The following is a 15,879-nucleotide window of genomic DNA, read 5'->3' as shown; positions in this document are numbered from 1 at the left end:
CTCTGCCATCTTTTTCTTTAAAAAAAAAATTTTTTTTTTTAAACGTTTGTTTATTTTTGAGAGACAGAGCAAGAGCCGGGAAGGGGCAGAGAGAGAGGGAGACACAGAATCCGAAGCGGGCTCCAGGCTCTGATCTGTCAGCACAGAGCCCGACGCGGGGCTCGAACTCACAAGACGGCGAGATCATGACCTGAGCCGAAGTCAGACACTCAACCGACTGAGCCATCCAGGTGCCCCTGCCATCTTTTCTTTTACCTTTTCCTCCTCCCCTATCTTCCTTCAGCATCCCTGCCAGCCTTCCACCCATTTCTCTGACTTTTCTTCCTTTGTGTCTTCCCACTTTCCTTCTCTTTCCACCACGGGAGTGGCACTTCGTCTCCCTTTCCCCAAAATGATCTCTAATGGAGTTTTGTCAGATGTCAGTTAAAGCAACTGAGAGCAATGAAAAAACCCGCCAGGGAGCAAAGGAGCAGTAATGGAGAGTTCCCGATGGGAGCCGGTGGTCAGCATTTCAGTCCGGGAAGAGGGGTGTGCTGCTGTGCCCCCGGCCGAGGGTGGGGTGGATCCTGGGTTTGAAGAGAACCCAAGGGAGAGAGGCCTGTGTGCCGCCGGCTTCACAGGCATCCTGTGTCTGCCTGACAGCTTTCACGAAGTTTTCTTTGCGGGTAGATAACAGCCTAGGAGAGAAACATTAGGAGGCATACATAAACATGAGCACAAGAGGCAGCGAACAGGTGTTGTACCGGGAGCAGATTGCAGGCGGCGGGCCTTTGTCCTGGCTTCTTTGTCTAACAGCAAGGAGTTGAGGTTTCAAGAGGGCGGGTCTGAGGAAATGCCTTCCCCGGACTCCTTAACTGCTGGTGGGCTGCAGCTGAGCACAGATGGAACTGTCGCCTGCTCTCGTCCCAAATCTTGTTGTTCTGAAGTCGAACGTGGGTTGCCCTGAACAAATGTATTCGCATGGAAAGGGGAGGTGCTCTGCGCCCTGGCAGGATGGGTGACTAAGCCATGGGAGTAAAGCTGAGGATGCTTCTAGAGCTTTTCAACCAAGAGGCGGCAAAGACAGACTCCATTTGGCCCGCGTGACCCTGCGATTGTTACAAATGCTTTATCACAGCTCGAGTACAAACATATTTTTTTCGGTGAAATAGATCCTGAAGTATATTACAGAGTATATTCTGTATATACTCTGTATATACGCATTAAGGTACCCAAAATGTGGCTTGAAACAACACAAAATTATTCTCTCATAGTTCAGAGGCCAGAAGTCGGAAAGCAGAGTGTCAGCAGGGCCTGGCTCCCACTGCGGCTCCGGGCAGAGCCTTCCTGGCCGCTCCCTAGCTTCTGGTGGCACCCGCAGCCCTCAGCACGCTTGGGCTTGCGGCCACACCACTCTGATCTCCGCCTCTGTCTTTAATGCGGAATTCTCTGTGTGTCTGTGTCTTTCCTCCTCTTCCTATAAGGACACCAGTTGTATTGGATTTGGAGTCACCTTAATGGCCTCATCTTAACTGGATCACAGCCTCAAGACCTCCTTTCTAAAGAAGGTCACCTTTGCGAGTATCGGGGGTTAGGACTCCAGCATATCTTTTGAGGGGACACATAGCAATAGCATTCCATAGAGTAATGGAATTTGCGTACTCTTTGGTGTCAAAGAGAGTTGGCGTGGCACAGTAATTAGAATACCAAATGGGAAAGAGGAAAGTAGGTTTCCTGTTCCAATGCTGAGTGTGCCAAGCATTTCCGGAGGTGAACCTAAATGAGCTCAGAAAGACAAATCGGTTGTGGGCTGGGCATGGGATGAGTGACGGTTAAGTAAGGAGACCATTTGATTTTACTTTACCAGTATGGAACCAGAATAACTCTGTTTTGCACTCGAGAGTAAAAAGCCTAATGGATTTTTAGCCTTGATTTAGACTAGACTTTGTAAGACATTTCTAAAGGATAGAAAACTCGAAACTGAGGCTTGCATAGCATTGCCAGATACATACCTGGTCTCCCCAAGATCTGTTCCAGTTCTGGCTCACTCGTTTCTTGAGTTGTGAGTCATGATTTTGGAGCAGTAGTGAATGGGGGGGGGGGGCAGTAATGAGAGAGAGTGGCTGAGAGATTCGAGGACAAGGCTTTTGCAAAAATTTGTGACTCAAACACCTGGAAATTAATACCATTGAAAGTTCAACCGCCTTATTTAGAACATTTCAGGAACAAAATGAGCATCCTTCTAGATCCTTGGAAAATGTATATTTGAATGGAATTTATCTGTGTTGAAACCAGGAGTAAAGCTGGTTTTGTTTTTACAGTTGGTGGATATTTACCCTTTTCATCCCGTCAAGTTTGTTTAGGAAGGGCTCTCTTCTTGAGATCCTCAGTTGGAAGGAAAATGCAAAGCTGGGAAATGTCACAGCCGCCACAGGCTTTGCATGAAAAGGATAGTGTGGACAGCAGAAGAGAATTAGTACGTGTGACACAAGACTGGCCCGAGAAGAAAACTTCCATCCCATGCCCAGCCCACAAATGATTTCTCTTTCGAGCTTACTCATGTCCTACTTACAAATATTTGATACACCCAGAGTCAGAACTAGAAACTTGGCTGACTCTTTCCCATTTGGGTGTTACTAACATGTCCCTGCCAACTCTCCTTTATATCAGAGTTGACTGCAGTTATCCTCAGGATACATAACAGGTACATCCCTGCATGGCCTTTTCCAGAAGCACTAGAACATGCACGTCATGCAGAATTTAATTGAAAATAACCACTTTGCTTTTGCTTGTTTCCATATGTAATATGTGACTAATTGAAATGCCCTCATAGGTCATTCGAGGCAAGATATGGGGAAATCACAAAATGAAATATCTTCTAAGGAGGGAAAAACGGAGGGAGTTCTTTTGGAATATCCAGACTCTGTATCCTGAGAAGATTAAAGTCTGGTAAAAAGCTTTTGGTTTCCTTAAACCTATTATTATGGGTTGAATTGTGCCCCCCACCCCAAACTCACATGCTTCATTCTAACACCCAGTACTTCAGAACGTGACCTTATTTGGAGACACAATCTTTACAGAGCTAATTAAGTTACAGTAAGGTCATCAGGGTGGGTCCTAATCCAACATGAATGGTGTCCTTATAAAAAGGGAAATTTGGACACAGAGACATGCATGGAGGAAAGAGGGAGTGAAGACACACAGGGAGAACACAGCCTCCTATAGACCATGAAGAGCCTTGGAACGGATTCTGGGAATGAGTCCTCAGAAGGAACTGAACCTACCAACACCTTGATCTTGACCTCCAGCCTCTAGAACTGTGAGAGAACAAATTCCTGTTGCTTCAGCCACCCAGTCTGTGGTCCTGTCTTACAGCAGCCCCAGGAAACTAATACTCTGATGTTCAGGAGTTTAGGGTTTTTTTGTTCCTTGTTTTTTTACTAACAAGAGTGTTGATTAATGCAACTATTGTTTTAAAAAGGAGTTTTTGAGTTAGTTTTGTTTCTCCTTTCATGGATTCCGCCAATTTCCTAGAGAAAGAAACTGGAAAGCATGTGGGTCTTAATGGCATCATTCTTTCCTTCACCAGAATTATATTGGATTCCTAATTTCCAGATTGCCTGTAAACACCTGGTAACATGGCCTCCACATAATCCATTCGTGGACTGTGGTACTCACCTGCTGCCGTGAAAGGCTGGTTCATCTATCACGGTTTATGGCTTTGTTCAGGCAATATGGTAGAGTCACAGCAAGGTGAACGTGAGAGAGGCTCAAAGCTGTTATAGGTGAGGTTAGCAACTTCCAAAAAGAAGTAAGTCTGAACCTGAGAGGGGCCGATTTGGACACATCACGAGCCCATAGGAAGACAGATAAGGAGAATTTGCAAATGGCAAGGACAGGATGCTTTCTCCATTGAAGGACTCCAGCTTCTGGTAGAATTTGTAGGTTCAAGGCAGATGACGTAAAGGATTTTGAGAGTCCTGAAGAGAATCACATTTCTTGGAAAAGCGAGAGGATAACATGGTGCGTTTGCTTCTCTTCCCAGGAAAGCACCCCTTCTTTCTCTCCTCCTGACACTGTGGGAAAAGAGGGCTATTGGCTTATATCCAGCCAGGCCCAGTAGCTCTTTCTCTGTTTTCCTTCTCTAGGATCAATCCCTTAATTGTGTTTATCATCATTTTATCCTTGACTTTTCCCCGTGACTCATACTTTCCTCATACTATTCGACAACGTCTGTGCCCCCAAGGATTTCTTTATTTGCCATCTGCCCTACTCTCCACACCATATTTCCTGGGAAACAGCTTTACCCACACGGACTCCATTTCCATCTAGATGTTGGTGATGGCCCTTAAGGTCAATATCTCCAGTCACGATCTCTCGCTCATTCTCCTGTCCTGGTTTTTTTCTCAGTACGTATAGAACGTTTCCTCTATGTTGTTATCAATGCCTACAACGAAATCTATCCAAAATAGAGCTCTTCCAGCTGGACTCTCCCCTCAAAACCAAGGACACCTTTCCTGCCTCAGTCTCTTTGGGATGTGAACTTTTGATTTTAGTCTTTTCCCCTTTTGGTATCTTCGTCACTTGTCTTGCTGATCTTTGTTTAGCAATCTTCGGTGTACGCGTGAGCTGATCCAGGGTCACCCTGCCCTCTTCCCCCTCTGACTAATCCTGTGCCAGGTTAGCACACCTTGTTGGAATCCAGTCTCTTTCCAAGATGGTTTGTCCTCATTGAAGACTCAACTGAGCAAATGGACACTAGATGCTGATGGTCAGTGACCAGAGACTCCTGACACTTTAGTTTTGGTAAATTAAGGAATTCCTTGCCTCAGAGTTGCAGCGTGAAGAGTTCAACACTGACTCTCGCCACTTGGGTACCTTGTCAGTGCTGTAGCTCCACTTGTGGAAAACCTGTTCTGTTATCCCATCCCCGGCCCCCGAGACAGACAGCTTTGCTTCCACTCCCCGTCTTTCCTGCCACGGCCGTGGAACCCTGCTCCTTTGAGTCCCCCAGACATATTTGATTTCTCTCTCCTTTGCCCTTACATCCCACCTGTCAGTGTGTCTTGTCTTTTCTTCTCCACAAAGCCTTGTGTTTCTGCTACCTCCTTTCTGTTTCCTCAGACAGTCCCTTAGTCCAGATCCTCATTGCCTCACCCCTGGACTGCTGTGACAGCCCAGATCGTCTCACTCCAGACCAGTGCTCTGCCCACTGGGGCCCCTCTGCATCGGATAAGTGAGGTTTACCTCTTTAATGACGTACACTTATTTTATTTGACCAATTTTGACTGGTTGTGTTTCTCGGATGTTATGGGAACCAGATGATGCAGAAATGGTAGATGGCTTAGGATGATCACTGTCGTGGGTGCCCGTGATTTTAGCAGGTGGTGCGCAGTCGGGGGTGCCCCATACTTTACATCTGTCGCTTCTCCCGTATCAGCTTTTATTTCTCCTTGCCTGTTGGACCGGTCTCCTTGTTTGGAACTTCTAGTCTGAGAACCTGAAGAGTGAAAAAGAATGGTTAATAGCATGAATTGAGAGTCAGGCGGACATCAGATCAAATCCCAGCCCTGCTCGTAGTAGCAAAGTGACCTTGGACAAACTAGATCATGTCCCCAGACTCCATTAACTCATCTGTAAAACAGGGAAAATGCACTTTACAGTTGTGGGGTGTAAGCACCCGGGATCTGACACAGAGAGCAAAGTCAATGATAGTCCCTCTGCAACTTGTTAATTGTGTTAAAGGACAGTCAGTTAAGGCCTGGTGAAGGCTAAAGGTTGGATGGGAGTGGCTTTAGTGGTCGGGCTTCACCCCAGCCTTACTGAGTATTCAAAACTTACTTCTGAAAGACTGAGTTAGAAGATGACAGTTCTGGATGGGTAGGCTATTGGTACACAGGGTTGTTTATTTGTTTAGCATTTGTTGTTGTTTTCCTATGTAAAATGCCCCTACATTGTCATCTCCAAGCAAATCCTAAACTTCCTGAGGGCATAGGGCCATAGAGCCGGCTGCTCCCCACAGTTTGCTTACGCCAGTCAGCAGGACCTGGAACATTTCAAAGATACTCCCTCTCTCTAATCTCAGCTCAAGTCTTAGCTCCTCTAAACTCCTGTCATGTTTAGCTTGACTAGTTACTTAAGTTGCCTAGAATTACCTGTTGTTTTTTAATTTGCAGTGAACTTGACAAACCCATGAGATTTTAGGCTCCTTTAGGCAATGCTGATGTGTTAGATGTCTTTGTGTTTCCTTCTGTGCCCAGCCCCAGCCTTTTTTATATAGAGGACCCTTAATGCAGTCAGTAGTATTGTTATTGTCATCGACAAAAGAATTCTGTCGAGTGTGTGTTTGCTTCTCAACTGTGCTCTGATGGAGTAGACTGTATATTTAATGTGACACCACTAGAGGATAAACTGACTTTGATTGAAAACAATGTAAAAGCCCCACAGGCATTTAGTGTACACTATTTTGGAAATATATCATTTAAAATTGGCTAATCTAAAATTATCTTTGCACTAGTTGTGAAATATAAACTTGATAAGCAGGGAGACTATCATTAAAATTGTATGAATATGGTTTTGCATGTCCACGAAGACATTTTTTTCCTAGTACTTTTCAAGCCCCGAGGCGTCCAATTATCATGTTGTACAGGGTGATCAAGGGTTTTTCAGATTAACCCTAGATGTTGGAAAATATCCATTCAGGTGCTCATTTCTAACATTCGTATATTTTTGACATTTCTTTTGAAATATTCTAGAACTGGACGATATCTTCATGTAATAATTTGATTTATGATACAGATACGGCATCCCGTCGGCTATGGGAATTAATCCTTCCTTTAAGTTCCTGATTGCTCCTATCAAACACTCATTACTCAGCAGAAGTGTGTGTCAGAGGATTTGGGGAAGTGGGGACGTGTGTACCTTCTACACCAAGGTGCTCACGATTGTGGTGCTCACGATTGTGTTCTCGCGAATAATGTAACTGGATTCTGTGTGGTAATCTATTTCACATCTGCCAAACCACAATTAAACCTTATCCACTGCGGGAAATGGTGCCATTGTTTTACTTACAATTCCTTCTCTCAAGCTTTGGTAGAATTCAGTGAAGTTGAATTCAATTTAATTTCTTTTTAAATCATAGTTGAACCCTCACTCATCCCCATGGTTTTACCAGAGTCTGATCTTCCAGTAGATAATTTTGGGGTGGTGAAATGGAAAGGAAATGTACTCAGATGTGAAGCAACTTTTCAGTTCTTCTAGTTGTGAAATAAAAAATTATGAAGAAACTAAGCAACTAAGCAGGGGGAGAAAAAAGAACTAAATGAGCCAGTCCTTTAATAAATGACATTAAAAAAAATCTTGTGCACTAATCCTTCAGGAAAATCAGGAAGATATTTAACTATTCTTATTTTTAGGTGGAAAAAATCCTAGAAAATGGAATTTATCAATAAACCATTAAGACACAGACAAAGAGGCACATAGAATTGTTTTGGTTGGAATGTCTAGGGTCAGGGCCTGATTTTTCCGCTTAATCCTGGGAGCCTAAACCCATCAATTGTCTTCCTAGCTTTCAAACTAGGACCTTTGTGAGAATGGATTGGAAAGAGTAACTCTGGACTGTCCCAGACAAAGTCGGACGTGTGCTTACCCTGTCCATAGTACATCTGGCCCAGAGCCTAGTGGGTACTTGAGATTTTAAAATCTGGAGAATCATGGTAATCCTGAGGAATAGCGTTTGAGGCCCCAGGCGCGATGAAGGGCATTGTTAGCCACGCGCATCTCCTCTCTGGTCCCGGGCATCTGTCACCAGAGGTAGCCAGCGATGATTTCCACAATTTTATGACCCTTGGCTGTCATCCCAATAACAAATAAGTCATAAGCCATCCTCTTCCCCTCTGTAAATTTCCACTTCTACACTCTGGCCTTTCTACAAAATGTTTTTGAAACAGTGAAAATAGAGAAAAGAGCCACTTCTCCCTTATGTAACATCAGCAACTTTCTTCCAATGCCATGCGACCCTTCCCTCCCCAAGTACTTGAGGGTTGAGGAATGAGGGGCACATGAGGTAGCAAAGGACAAAGGAAACGCTTTGCCTCCAGTAGATAAGTTACTGAAAGTCGAGGGACTGGTTATTTCTACATAGTGGACAACATCTAGGACAATATGAATATTTAGTACTGGTGACTATAGAAAACAACATTTTCAGTATTACGACAGAATTAGAGGGAGGTTGACTTGAACAGAAAGAGCAATGGGGAAAAAATAGGTAAAGTGTAGATTCTGAATAAGCAAGCCAAAATGGTCTTGCCGGGCAGAAAGATGTATATGGAGGTGTAGTCATTTTGCATAGGTAGATATTGGAGTTCAGGATCCAAACAGAAAGGGAAGCCTTTCTTAGATCTACGGGATCAGGATGAAGGTGGGGTTCCGAGCAGGTGCTGGGTGTCAGGCTGAGGCTGCTTGTGGACGGTCAGAGCATGTCCAGACTGAAAGTACCGATAGGCTGTGAGTGCTGACATCAGGGCAGGAGATGCCCAACCCCTGCCTCGTTTTTTTTTTTTTTAAAAAGCCTTGGTATGGGTGGGAAGATAGCTACAGGTTTTTCTTTACTTTCCAGGGGATGGCCAGGTCCCGTAGGTGCCTATGACTGGTCATTGCTCTATGGCCAGAGAGCTAAGCTCTCCTGGAGGTCTGGCCAGTTAGAGTGCTTTTATTCCATCAACTGAGTGCCTGCCATGGATAATAGAAACTGTATCTCTTGGACCCAGAATATAAGCTGGTTATGGAAACAAGACCTAAATGTGTAACAAGTGAAATAGCGCAAAAAATAAGTAATTCAGCTCAACAAGACAAGATTTTGCAAGGCAGAGGTACAATTTGTGGCCAAATGGATAGTGCATATGGTAAGTGCTGTAGGGGAAGAGATTCGGGAATGATCACTGTGGGTTGGTGAGGTCTGGGAAGAGGAGGGATACGAATTGTCTTGTCTTTGAATAACTTCAGAGAAACAGTGAAGGCGTGCCAGATGAGGGAATGGAGATAGGAGTGTGGAGGTAGGACATGTAGAGACATTCTAGAAACAGTGATAGAACTGCTTAATTCAAGTTGGGGGTTGAGGATAGTTCTTCTTTGGAGATGAAACCAAGAAGGTAATTGAAATTGAATGTGATAGTGTTAAGTGAGAGAGTCCTCAGCTTTATCTTGTAGACACTAAGAAGACACTGAAAGTTTTTGGACAGGGGAGTAATGTGCTTAGAATTATTCTAGGAAGATTAATCTGGTGAACTGAATATGGACAAGTTAGAGGAAAAGACTTCTCAGGTAGACCAGATGTTGGCATTTGCCCTACTCCTATTAGGAAGTGATAAATAAATGCTTTAATCATGGAAGTGGCAGCCAGAACGGAAATAAAGAGATGGCTACAGAAGACATTTTGAAAGAGAAATTAATAAGATTAGTACGTTGTCCATGGATAAAAGAAGACTCATCAAAGGTAAATCCACATTTTTGGAACCAAGTGACTAGAAGAATATTCTATGAACAGAAAGGGAGATGTTAGAAAGGGGCGTGAGATGGCTAAAGTTTTAGGAGAAGATAAGGAATTCAGCTTTGGGAGATAGTCTTTGATGTTGCAGGAGGCAGAACTTCCTAATGGAAGATAAGAGGGAGAACCTGGCCTGAGATAAACGGTAGGAGTCACCTGCATAAAAATGACAGCTCAAACTGTTTGAATGAATATCTTCCAGAAAGAACAGAGTCAAAATGTTGGAAATACCAACATTTTAAAGGAGGAAGGGGAAAAGGAACCACCCAGGCACACAGTGTGCAATCAGACACTGGAGGAGGAGATTACAGATTCTCATAAGCACAGATAAGAGCATCGAGAAGGAAGTTGTGGTCAGCATATCAGATGTTGCAGGGAGGTCAAGGAGAATAGGGGCTGAAAAGGGGCCATTGGTTTAGGCAATTAGGAAGTCATTTACCTTTAAGAACCTTGCAGAACACAGCGCTATAGTGTGTGGATGTGCGGGATGGGGGCGTAGACTAAGGAGAGAGCCTTGAAGAAAAGGGAGCATAAACCACTGATGACAGGTGAGAAGGAAAAAATTAAAGGGGGAGAGTATGGCTGTTACTCTTCTTACCTTCTGAGTTGGGAATGTGTGACACGGTGACACAGGAAGGCAGAAAAAGATTAAGTCATTGATTTGCTTGGCAAAACTTTATTAAATACCTACTAAGGACCTGGATCTAATTAGCAAGCAGAAATTGAAAGCTCTGGGAGAGGGAGAGGACAGTGGAGGGAACTGGAGAGGAGGAATCATGAGAATGAAAGGAGATTTGGGGGTTGGAAATGAGAGACACAGCTTCCTCTGAGACCGGGGAGAAAGCAGAAAGGATGGGGGCTGGATGTAGATTCAGGAATGTTCTGAAATGAAGAGAATAAAGGTGGAAAGCAAGATTGCAGGTGTTGGGCTCCTGGACAAGTGGAAGGTGTCTGCTGGGAGAGAGGGTGGCTAGGGTGACAGGTGACAGGGTGTGAGGGAAAATGTTTAATGACCACTCTAGGTAATGCCAGGGGTCTGAGACAGGAACACAAGGATGGCTAGACACCAGCAGTCCTTGATGGAAATCCCACTGTCCTTGTGCTTCTATGAGAAATGGTTATGGCGTATCTGGGTGGCTCAGTTGGTTGAACGTCCACCTTGATTTTGGCTCAGGTCATGATCTCACAGTTGTGAGACTGAGCCCCACATTGGCCTCCACGCTGGTCATGGAGTCTGCTTGGGATTCTCTCTCTCTCCTCTTCCCCTCTCCCCTGCTCTCTCTCTCCTCTCTCCTCTCTCTCTCTTTCTCTCCCTCTCTCTCTCTCTCTCTCTCTCAAAAACGAATGTTTATCAACTACAGTTAGATAATGAGCAGTGTTTGTTTCCACTTTCACCATTAAGAACTTACCTTCCTCATTTCATTGCCTTATTTTTCCTTGATACTTTTCTATGATTTTTGTTTGTTTTTAGAATCACCAAAATTCTAAATTGTGCAACTATTCCAGAGTTATAGTCTAATAGATTTCTGAGGTTATCTAAATTGTGGCTGAGATGTTGGTACGAAAGAACAGTACTTTATAGATAAATTTATGGATAGATGAATTCAGCAGGAAAAGTTAGTGAGTAGAGCCCATAAATGGTGCTTACCCACTCCTTCCCCCCCACAAAAAAAGTAAAGGTTTCAATGATATAAAACAAAATAAGTGACAAAATGTTTTATTTAGACCATCTAAATGAAAGCATCAGACTAACTGATGATCTACTCAGCCCTAGAGAATTCATTTAAGATGACTAAGATCCCAGGGGGTAATTACGGTTCATCCAGAAGCTACCGGATCATGAGTGGCGCCATGCCTGGACCCGTAGAGGAAGATGTTTCTTCGAACGAGTTAACCCAACAGGGTCTGTGACAAGGAGTAGCAGACCATGTGGGACAATTAAGTCTAACAGTTACCTGGGCCACCTGATACAGTCCTCGGTTTTAGTAGGATTGCAACCCAGCGAGAATTGGGGAAGAATCTGTTTCTATCCCAAACGGTATTTATAAAAACAAATAAGTCACGAACAAAGTCCTGATATTCCAACTCTGTATCTGAGTCTTGATTGTATTCCTGACTGACTCTACAGTTCTCCCCCTCCCCACCCCCCACGGTGGCAGGCGGAACACGAACTCCTCGGCCCCACAAACTGAGTGACCAGAATGTGCTTCCCTGGGGTGGGGGGGGGGTGGATACATTCACTTTCCCAACCTTGCTTTGAAGTGGGAGGAAAATATTCTCTAGGACCCAACCACCGGTCACAACTGAGATGAATCTGCTGAGCTCGTCCGTTTCATGGCGACTAAAATATGTGTCTTTCCCTTTCTTTTCCTCCTAGGTATGGCCTCACATGTGCAAGTCTTCTCCCCTCACACCCTTCAATCAAGTGCCTTCTGTAGTGTGAAGAAACTGAAAGTGGAGCCGAGTTCCGCCTGGGACATGACTGGGTACGGCTCCCACAGCAAAGCGTACAGCCAGGGCAAGAACATCCCACCTTCTCAGCCAGCCACCACAACCGTCAGCACCTCCTTGCCGATCCCAAACCCAAGCCTACCTTACGAGCAGACCATCATCTTCCCAGGAAGCACCGGGCACATAGTCGTAACATCAGCAAGTAGCACTTCTGTCACCGGGCAAGTCCTCGGCGGACCCCATAACCTGATGCGTCGCAGCACTGTGAGCCTTCTCGATACCTACCAAAAATGTGGACTCAAGCGTAAGAGTGAGGAGATTGAGAACACGAGCAGCGTGCAGATCATCGAAGAGCATCCACCCATGATTCAGAATAATGCCAGTGGGGCCACTGTAGCCACTGCCACCACATCGACTGCCACCTCCAAAAACAGTGGCTCCAACAGCGAGGGTGATTACCAGCTGGTCCAGCATGAGGTGCTGTGTTCCATGACCAACACTTACGAAGTTTTAGAATTCCTGGGCCGAGGGACGTTTGGGCAAGTGGTCAAGTGCTGGAAACGGGGCACCAATGAAATCGTGGCCATCAAAATCCTGAAGAACCACCCGTCATATGCCCGGCAGGGTCAGATCGAGGTGAGCATCCTGGCCCGCTTGAGCACAGAGAGCGCCGACGACTACAACTTTGTCCGCGCCTACGAGTGTTTCCAGCACAAGAACCACACGTGCTTGGTCTTTGAGATGTTGGAGCAGAACCTCTATGACTTTCTGAAGCAGAACAAGTTCAGCCCCTTGCCCCTCAAGTACATCCGCCCAGTCCTCCAGCAGGTAGCCACAGCCCTGATGAAGCTGAAAAGCCTCGGTCTCATCCATGCCGACCTCAAACCGGAAAACATCATGCTGGTAGATCCGTCTAGGCAGCCGTACAGAGTGAAGGTCATCGACTTCGGTTCGGCCAGTCACGTGTCCAAGGCTGTGTGTTCCACCTACCTGCAGTCCAGATACTACAGGTAAGGCCACTCTCACAGAGACGAAATGGCGAGGGCCCGGTGGCGCTCACGGAGCATGGGCGGTGGCGGCCACTGTGGGAGAAGCCAAATTACGTGCCCACGGTTGTTGCCCTCAAGTGATCTTAGTTTAGTCAGAAAACGAGGACACGTGCACGTGGAATTCATGGTCAGAGGCCATGCGAGACCGGAGCCGAGTAGGCTTCTCGGCATAGACCTTCGGAGTCAGAAGGGAATCCCTGGAGGCTGGGGTGAAGGGCACCGCCGGGCAGTTAGGTCCTCGTGGGTGAGAAGGATCCAGGCCTGGACGGGGCGGGCACCACTGAAGTCACTGCTGCAGGAAGCCTCCAGACTTGCACGGGAGATGAGGAGGACCCCCGCCCGCACAGCGGGGCACCTGGGTGGTGGCAGATGTGATTGAAAGGATAAACTGGGGTGTTGGGGTCTGAAATACCAGACCAAGGGGCCACAGCTGCATCCTTAAACATGGAGCAAGCCCTGAGGCGGGTGAACGGGGTGGCAGGACGAAGGTGAGGCGGGGAGAATGACTTTTCTGTCCCCGGGGAGGAGGCAGGGCAGGAGGGTGAGGTGTGGCCCAGGGGCCAGTCAGCTCATGCCGGGTGGGAGCTCCAGGTTTGGAGCCCTGGATGGGGAGTGTGGAGTTTGCGTTCCTTCTGTCAGTCAGCAAGGATTGACTGCCCTTCCAGCACGTGCCAGGCACATTGCTGGGCCCCGGGGTACAGCACCACAGACCCCGGCCAGACCCTCTGGAGTCTCTGGCATACTTGCTCCCAGCCCTGGCCTGGGTGTTGCAGTCACCTGTGGGGGCGGGGGGGTGGGGGGTGGGGTGAGGGGTGGAGTTGAAAAATAAGCCGGGTGGGGTCCTAATCCCCACGAGCTGAATCAGCCTCTCTGGGTGTGGGGTCATGCACGGATGTTATTTTAACAGCTTTTCTGGGGATCCCAGCACAGCAGCTAGGGTTGGAAACAGCAGCTCTGGTGGGTCCCCGGATGAGAGAGCCGGGGTTGAACCGGACCCCCCCTCTCGCTGAGCTGTGTGGCGTGGGCTTGTTGCCTTGTTTCTCCGTGCCTTCACTTCCTCACCCACCAGCTGGGGAAGTCCGGTCACCGGCCTCGGGCTTGCTGGGACGATGCGCCCTGGTGACGCTCACTGTCACCACACCCCCCGAGTGCCTCGCTCACTGTCCAGCTCGTGGTTGGTGTGTGAGGAGCGGGAAGGAACGGGAAGCAGGAGAGTCCGTTCTGGGGAGACCGTGATGGGCGGTGTTTGAGGTGACGGTGAGCAGGCCCGCGAGGGTGGAAGTCGGCGAGGAGCGAAGCTGAGCTGCCGTGAGAAGCCAGGGCTGACCCACATTTAAGAGGTTGCCGTGTAGGCCATAAAACCGAAGTCCCAAGACTCGTGTGTGCCTGAGCCCTTCTGCCCTGATGCTCGCGGCCACTGAGAAAGGCTGCGAAATGTGCCAGAGGCGCGTGGGCCCGCGGACCGGTCACCCATTCCCGAGGCTGCCCTCTCCCTGCTCCGTTTACCGCCCTCAGCCTGCAGGCCTCCGCAGATAACCTCACACCTCCTTCCCTGGGAGGTCTGAGCCTACAGGTCGTGTCCCCGCCCCTTCCCCCTTTGTCATCCAGTGGGGCCTCACCGGCCTCTGGGCCCCACTCCTGCTGTGTCTCGGGGCCCTGGCCCGCCCTCCCCTTTAGAAGGCTGGGCCACAGCAGCTCTTCAGGCTCTACCCCAGTCCTTCCCCAGCGTTCCTTTCCCACTCCATCCAGATGCACAGACACACCATCTCCCCGGCCCAAGAGGAGCCTCTGCTGACCTCCGCTCCTGGCCTCCCTGCCTCCCTGCCAGCTCTGGGAGGGACGGTTCTACTGCTCACGTGCTTGCAGTCTGCCGTCTGTCCGTCTGCTCTGGAGCCACGTGGAGAGGGAAACCATGAGCTGCGCCGTGGCCAAGGGGGAGGCGGGGCCTGAGCTTGGAGGCTGCGGGATAGGGCCCTGCGTGAACCCCCAGGGAAGGGTTGAAGGACAAGGACGTGCGGGGGTGAGACAGCCGACACATGTTCTCTTTAGACAGTGCTCTTCTTCCAGGGGTAGCTCTGGGCGGCGTGATTGCCCTGTCACCTTCGCAGGTCTGGTTCAGGAATAGCTGGTGTTCGGGCTTTTATTACTCAGTTACCCTAAATTGCCATTCAGCGAACAGGTACCAGTGTTATTTGCCTTTACTAGAAAGTGAACATGGCGACTTATAAAAGGACCTTTAAAAACTGTTCAAGAGGCAATGCAGGAGTGCCCGGGTGGCTCAGTTGGTTGAGCATCCAACTCTTGATTTCGGCTCAGGTCATGATCCCAGGGTTGTGGGACTGATTGTTGTTGTTGTTGTTGTTTTTCTTTTTCTTTTTTTTTTCTTTTTTTTAAAAAAAGGCAATGCATACAAGTTGTCAGAGCACAGCTTGATGGATCCAGTAACTTTGACTTTGGTATTCTTTATGTCCTCACATCTTACCATCTTGTGCCTGTCCCTTTCCCACCAGATGGTCTCTGCAGTTTACTTTGCTTTTGTGTCTGCACCTGGGGACTGGGACCCAGCTCGGGGCATCTGGTGGGCGTGGAAGGCTTCTTTGCAGACAGTCCCAGGGCTCTCTTTAGCTCCCCCCTCCCCAACTTCCACCTCTGGCCCCTGCACCCCCATTACTCTTGGAAGGTCCTCCACCTGGGTGTGATGTAACTCCTTTTCTTTGGCCCTTAGATGACTGTTAACCAAAATTCTGAGCAGGCAGACCTCTTCCTCCTCAGGGTCACTTTGGCCAAAACTTGCTTCGGGTCCTTATAGTGACTTTCTGCGCCCAGCTCTGGATTCAAGGGCACAGTCAACATGAA

The 15,879-nt window shown here is 47.7% G+C and overlaps 1 protein-coding gene across 4 annotated transcripts in view; it reads left to right on the top strand.

The window, feature by feature from the left end:
* The window catches only part of HIPK2 (homeodomain interacting protein kinase 2), a 188,830-nt gene that overhangs the window by 48,084 nt on the left and 124,867 nt on the right, over positions 1-15,879 (top strand). For all 4 annotated transcript variants that reach the window (XM_060633925.3, XM_060633922.3, XM_060633928.3 and 1 more), the window contains exon 2: positions 11,901-12,984. In XM_060633925.3, coding sequence (XP_060489908.2) covers positions 11,901-12,984 — 1,084 coding nt within the window. The remainder of the gene's footprint in view (positions 1-11,900; positions 12,985-15,879) is intronic.

The sequence above is a fragment of the Panthera onca genome, chromosome A2, assembly GCF_046562875.1.
Source record: "Panthera onca isolate mPanOnc1 chromosome A2, mPanOnc1 haplotype 2, whole genome shotgun sequence".
Classification (NCBI taxonomy): domain Eukaryota; kingdom Metazoa; phylum Chordata; class Mammalia; order Carnivora; family Felidae; genus Panthera; species Panthera onca.
The sequence above is the reverse complement of the archived record's forward strand: the minus strand, read 5'-3'. Positions and strand labels throughout refer to the sequence as shown.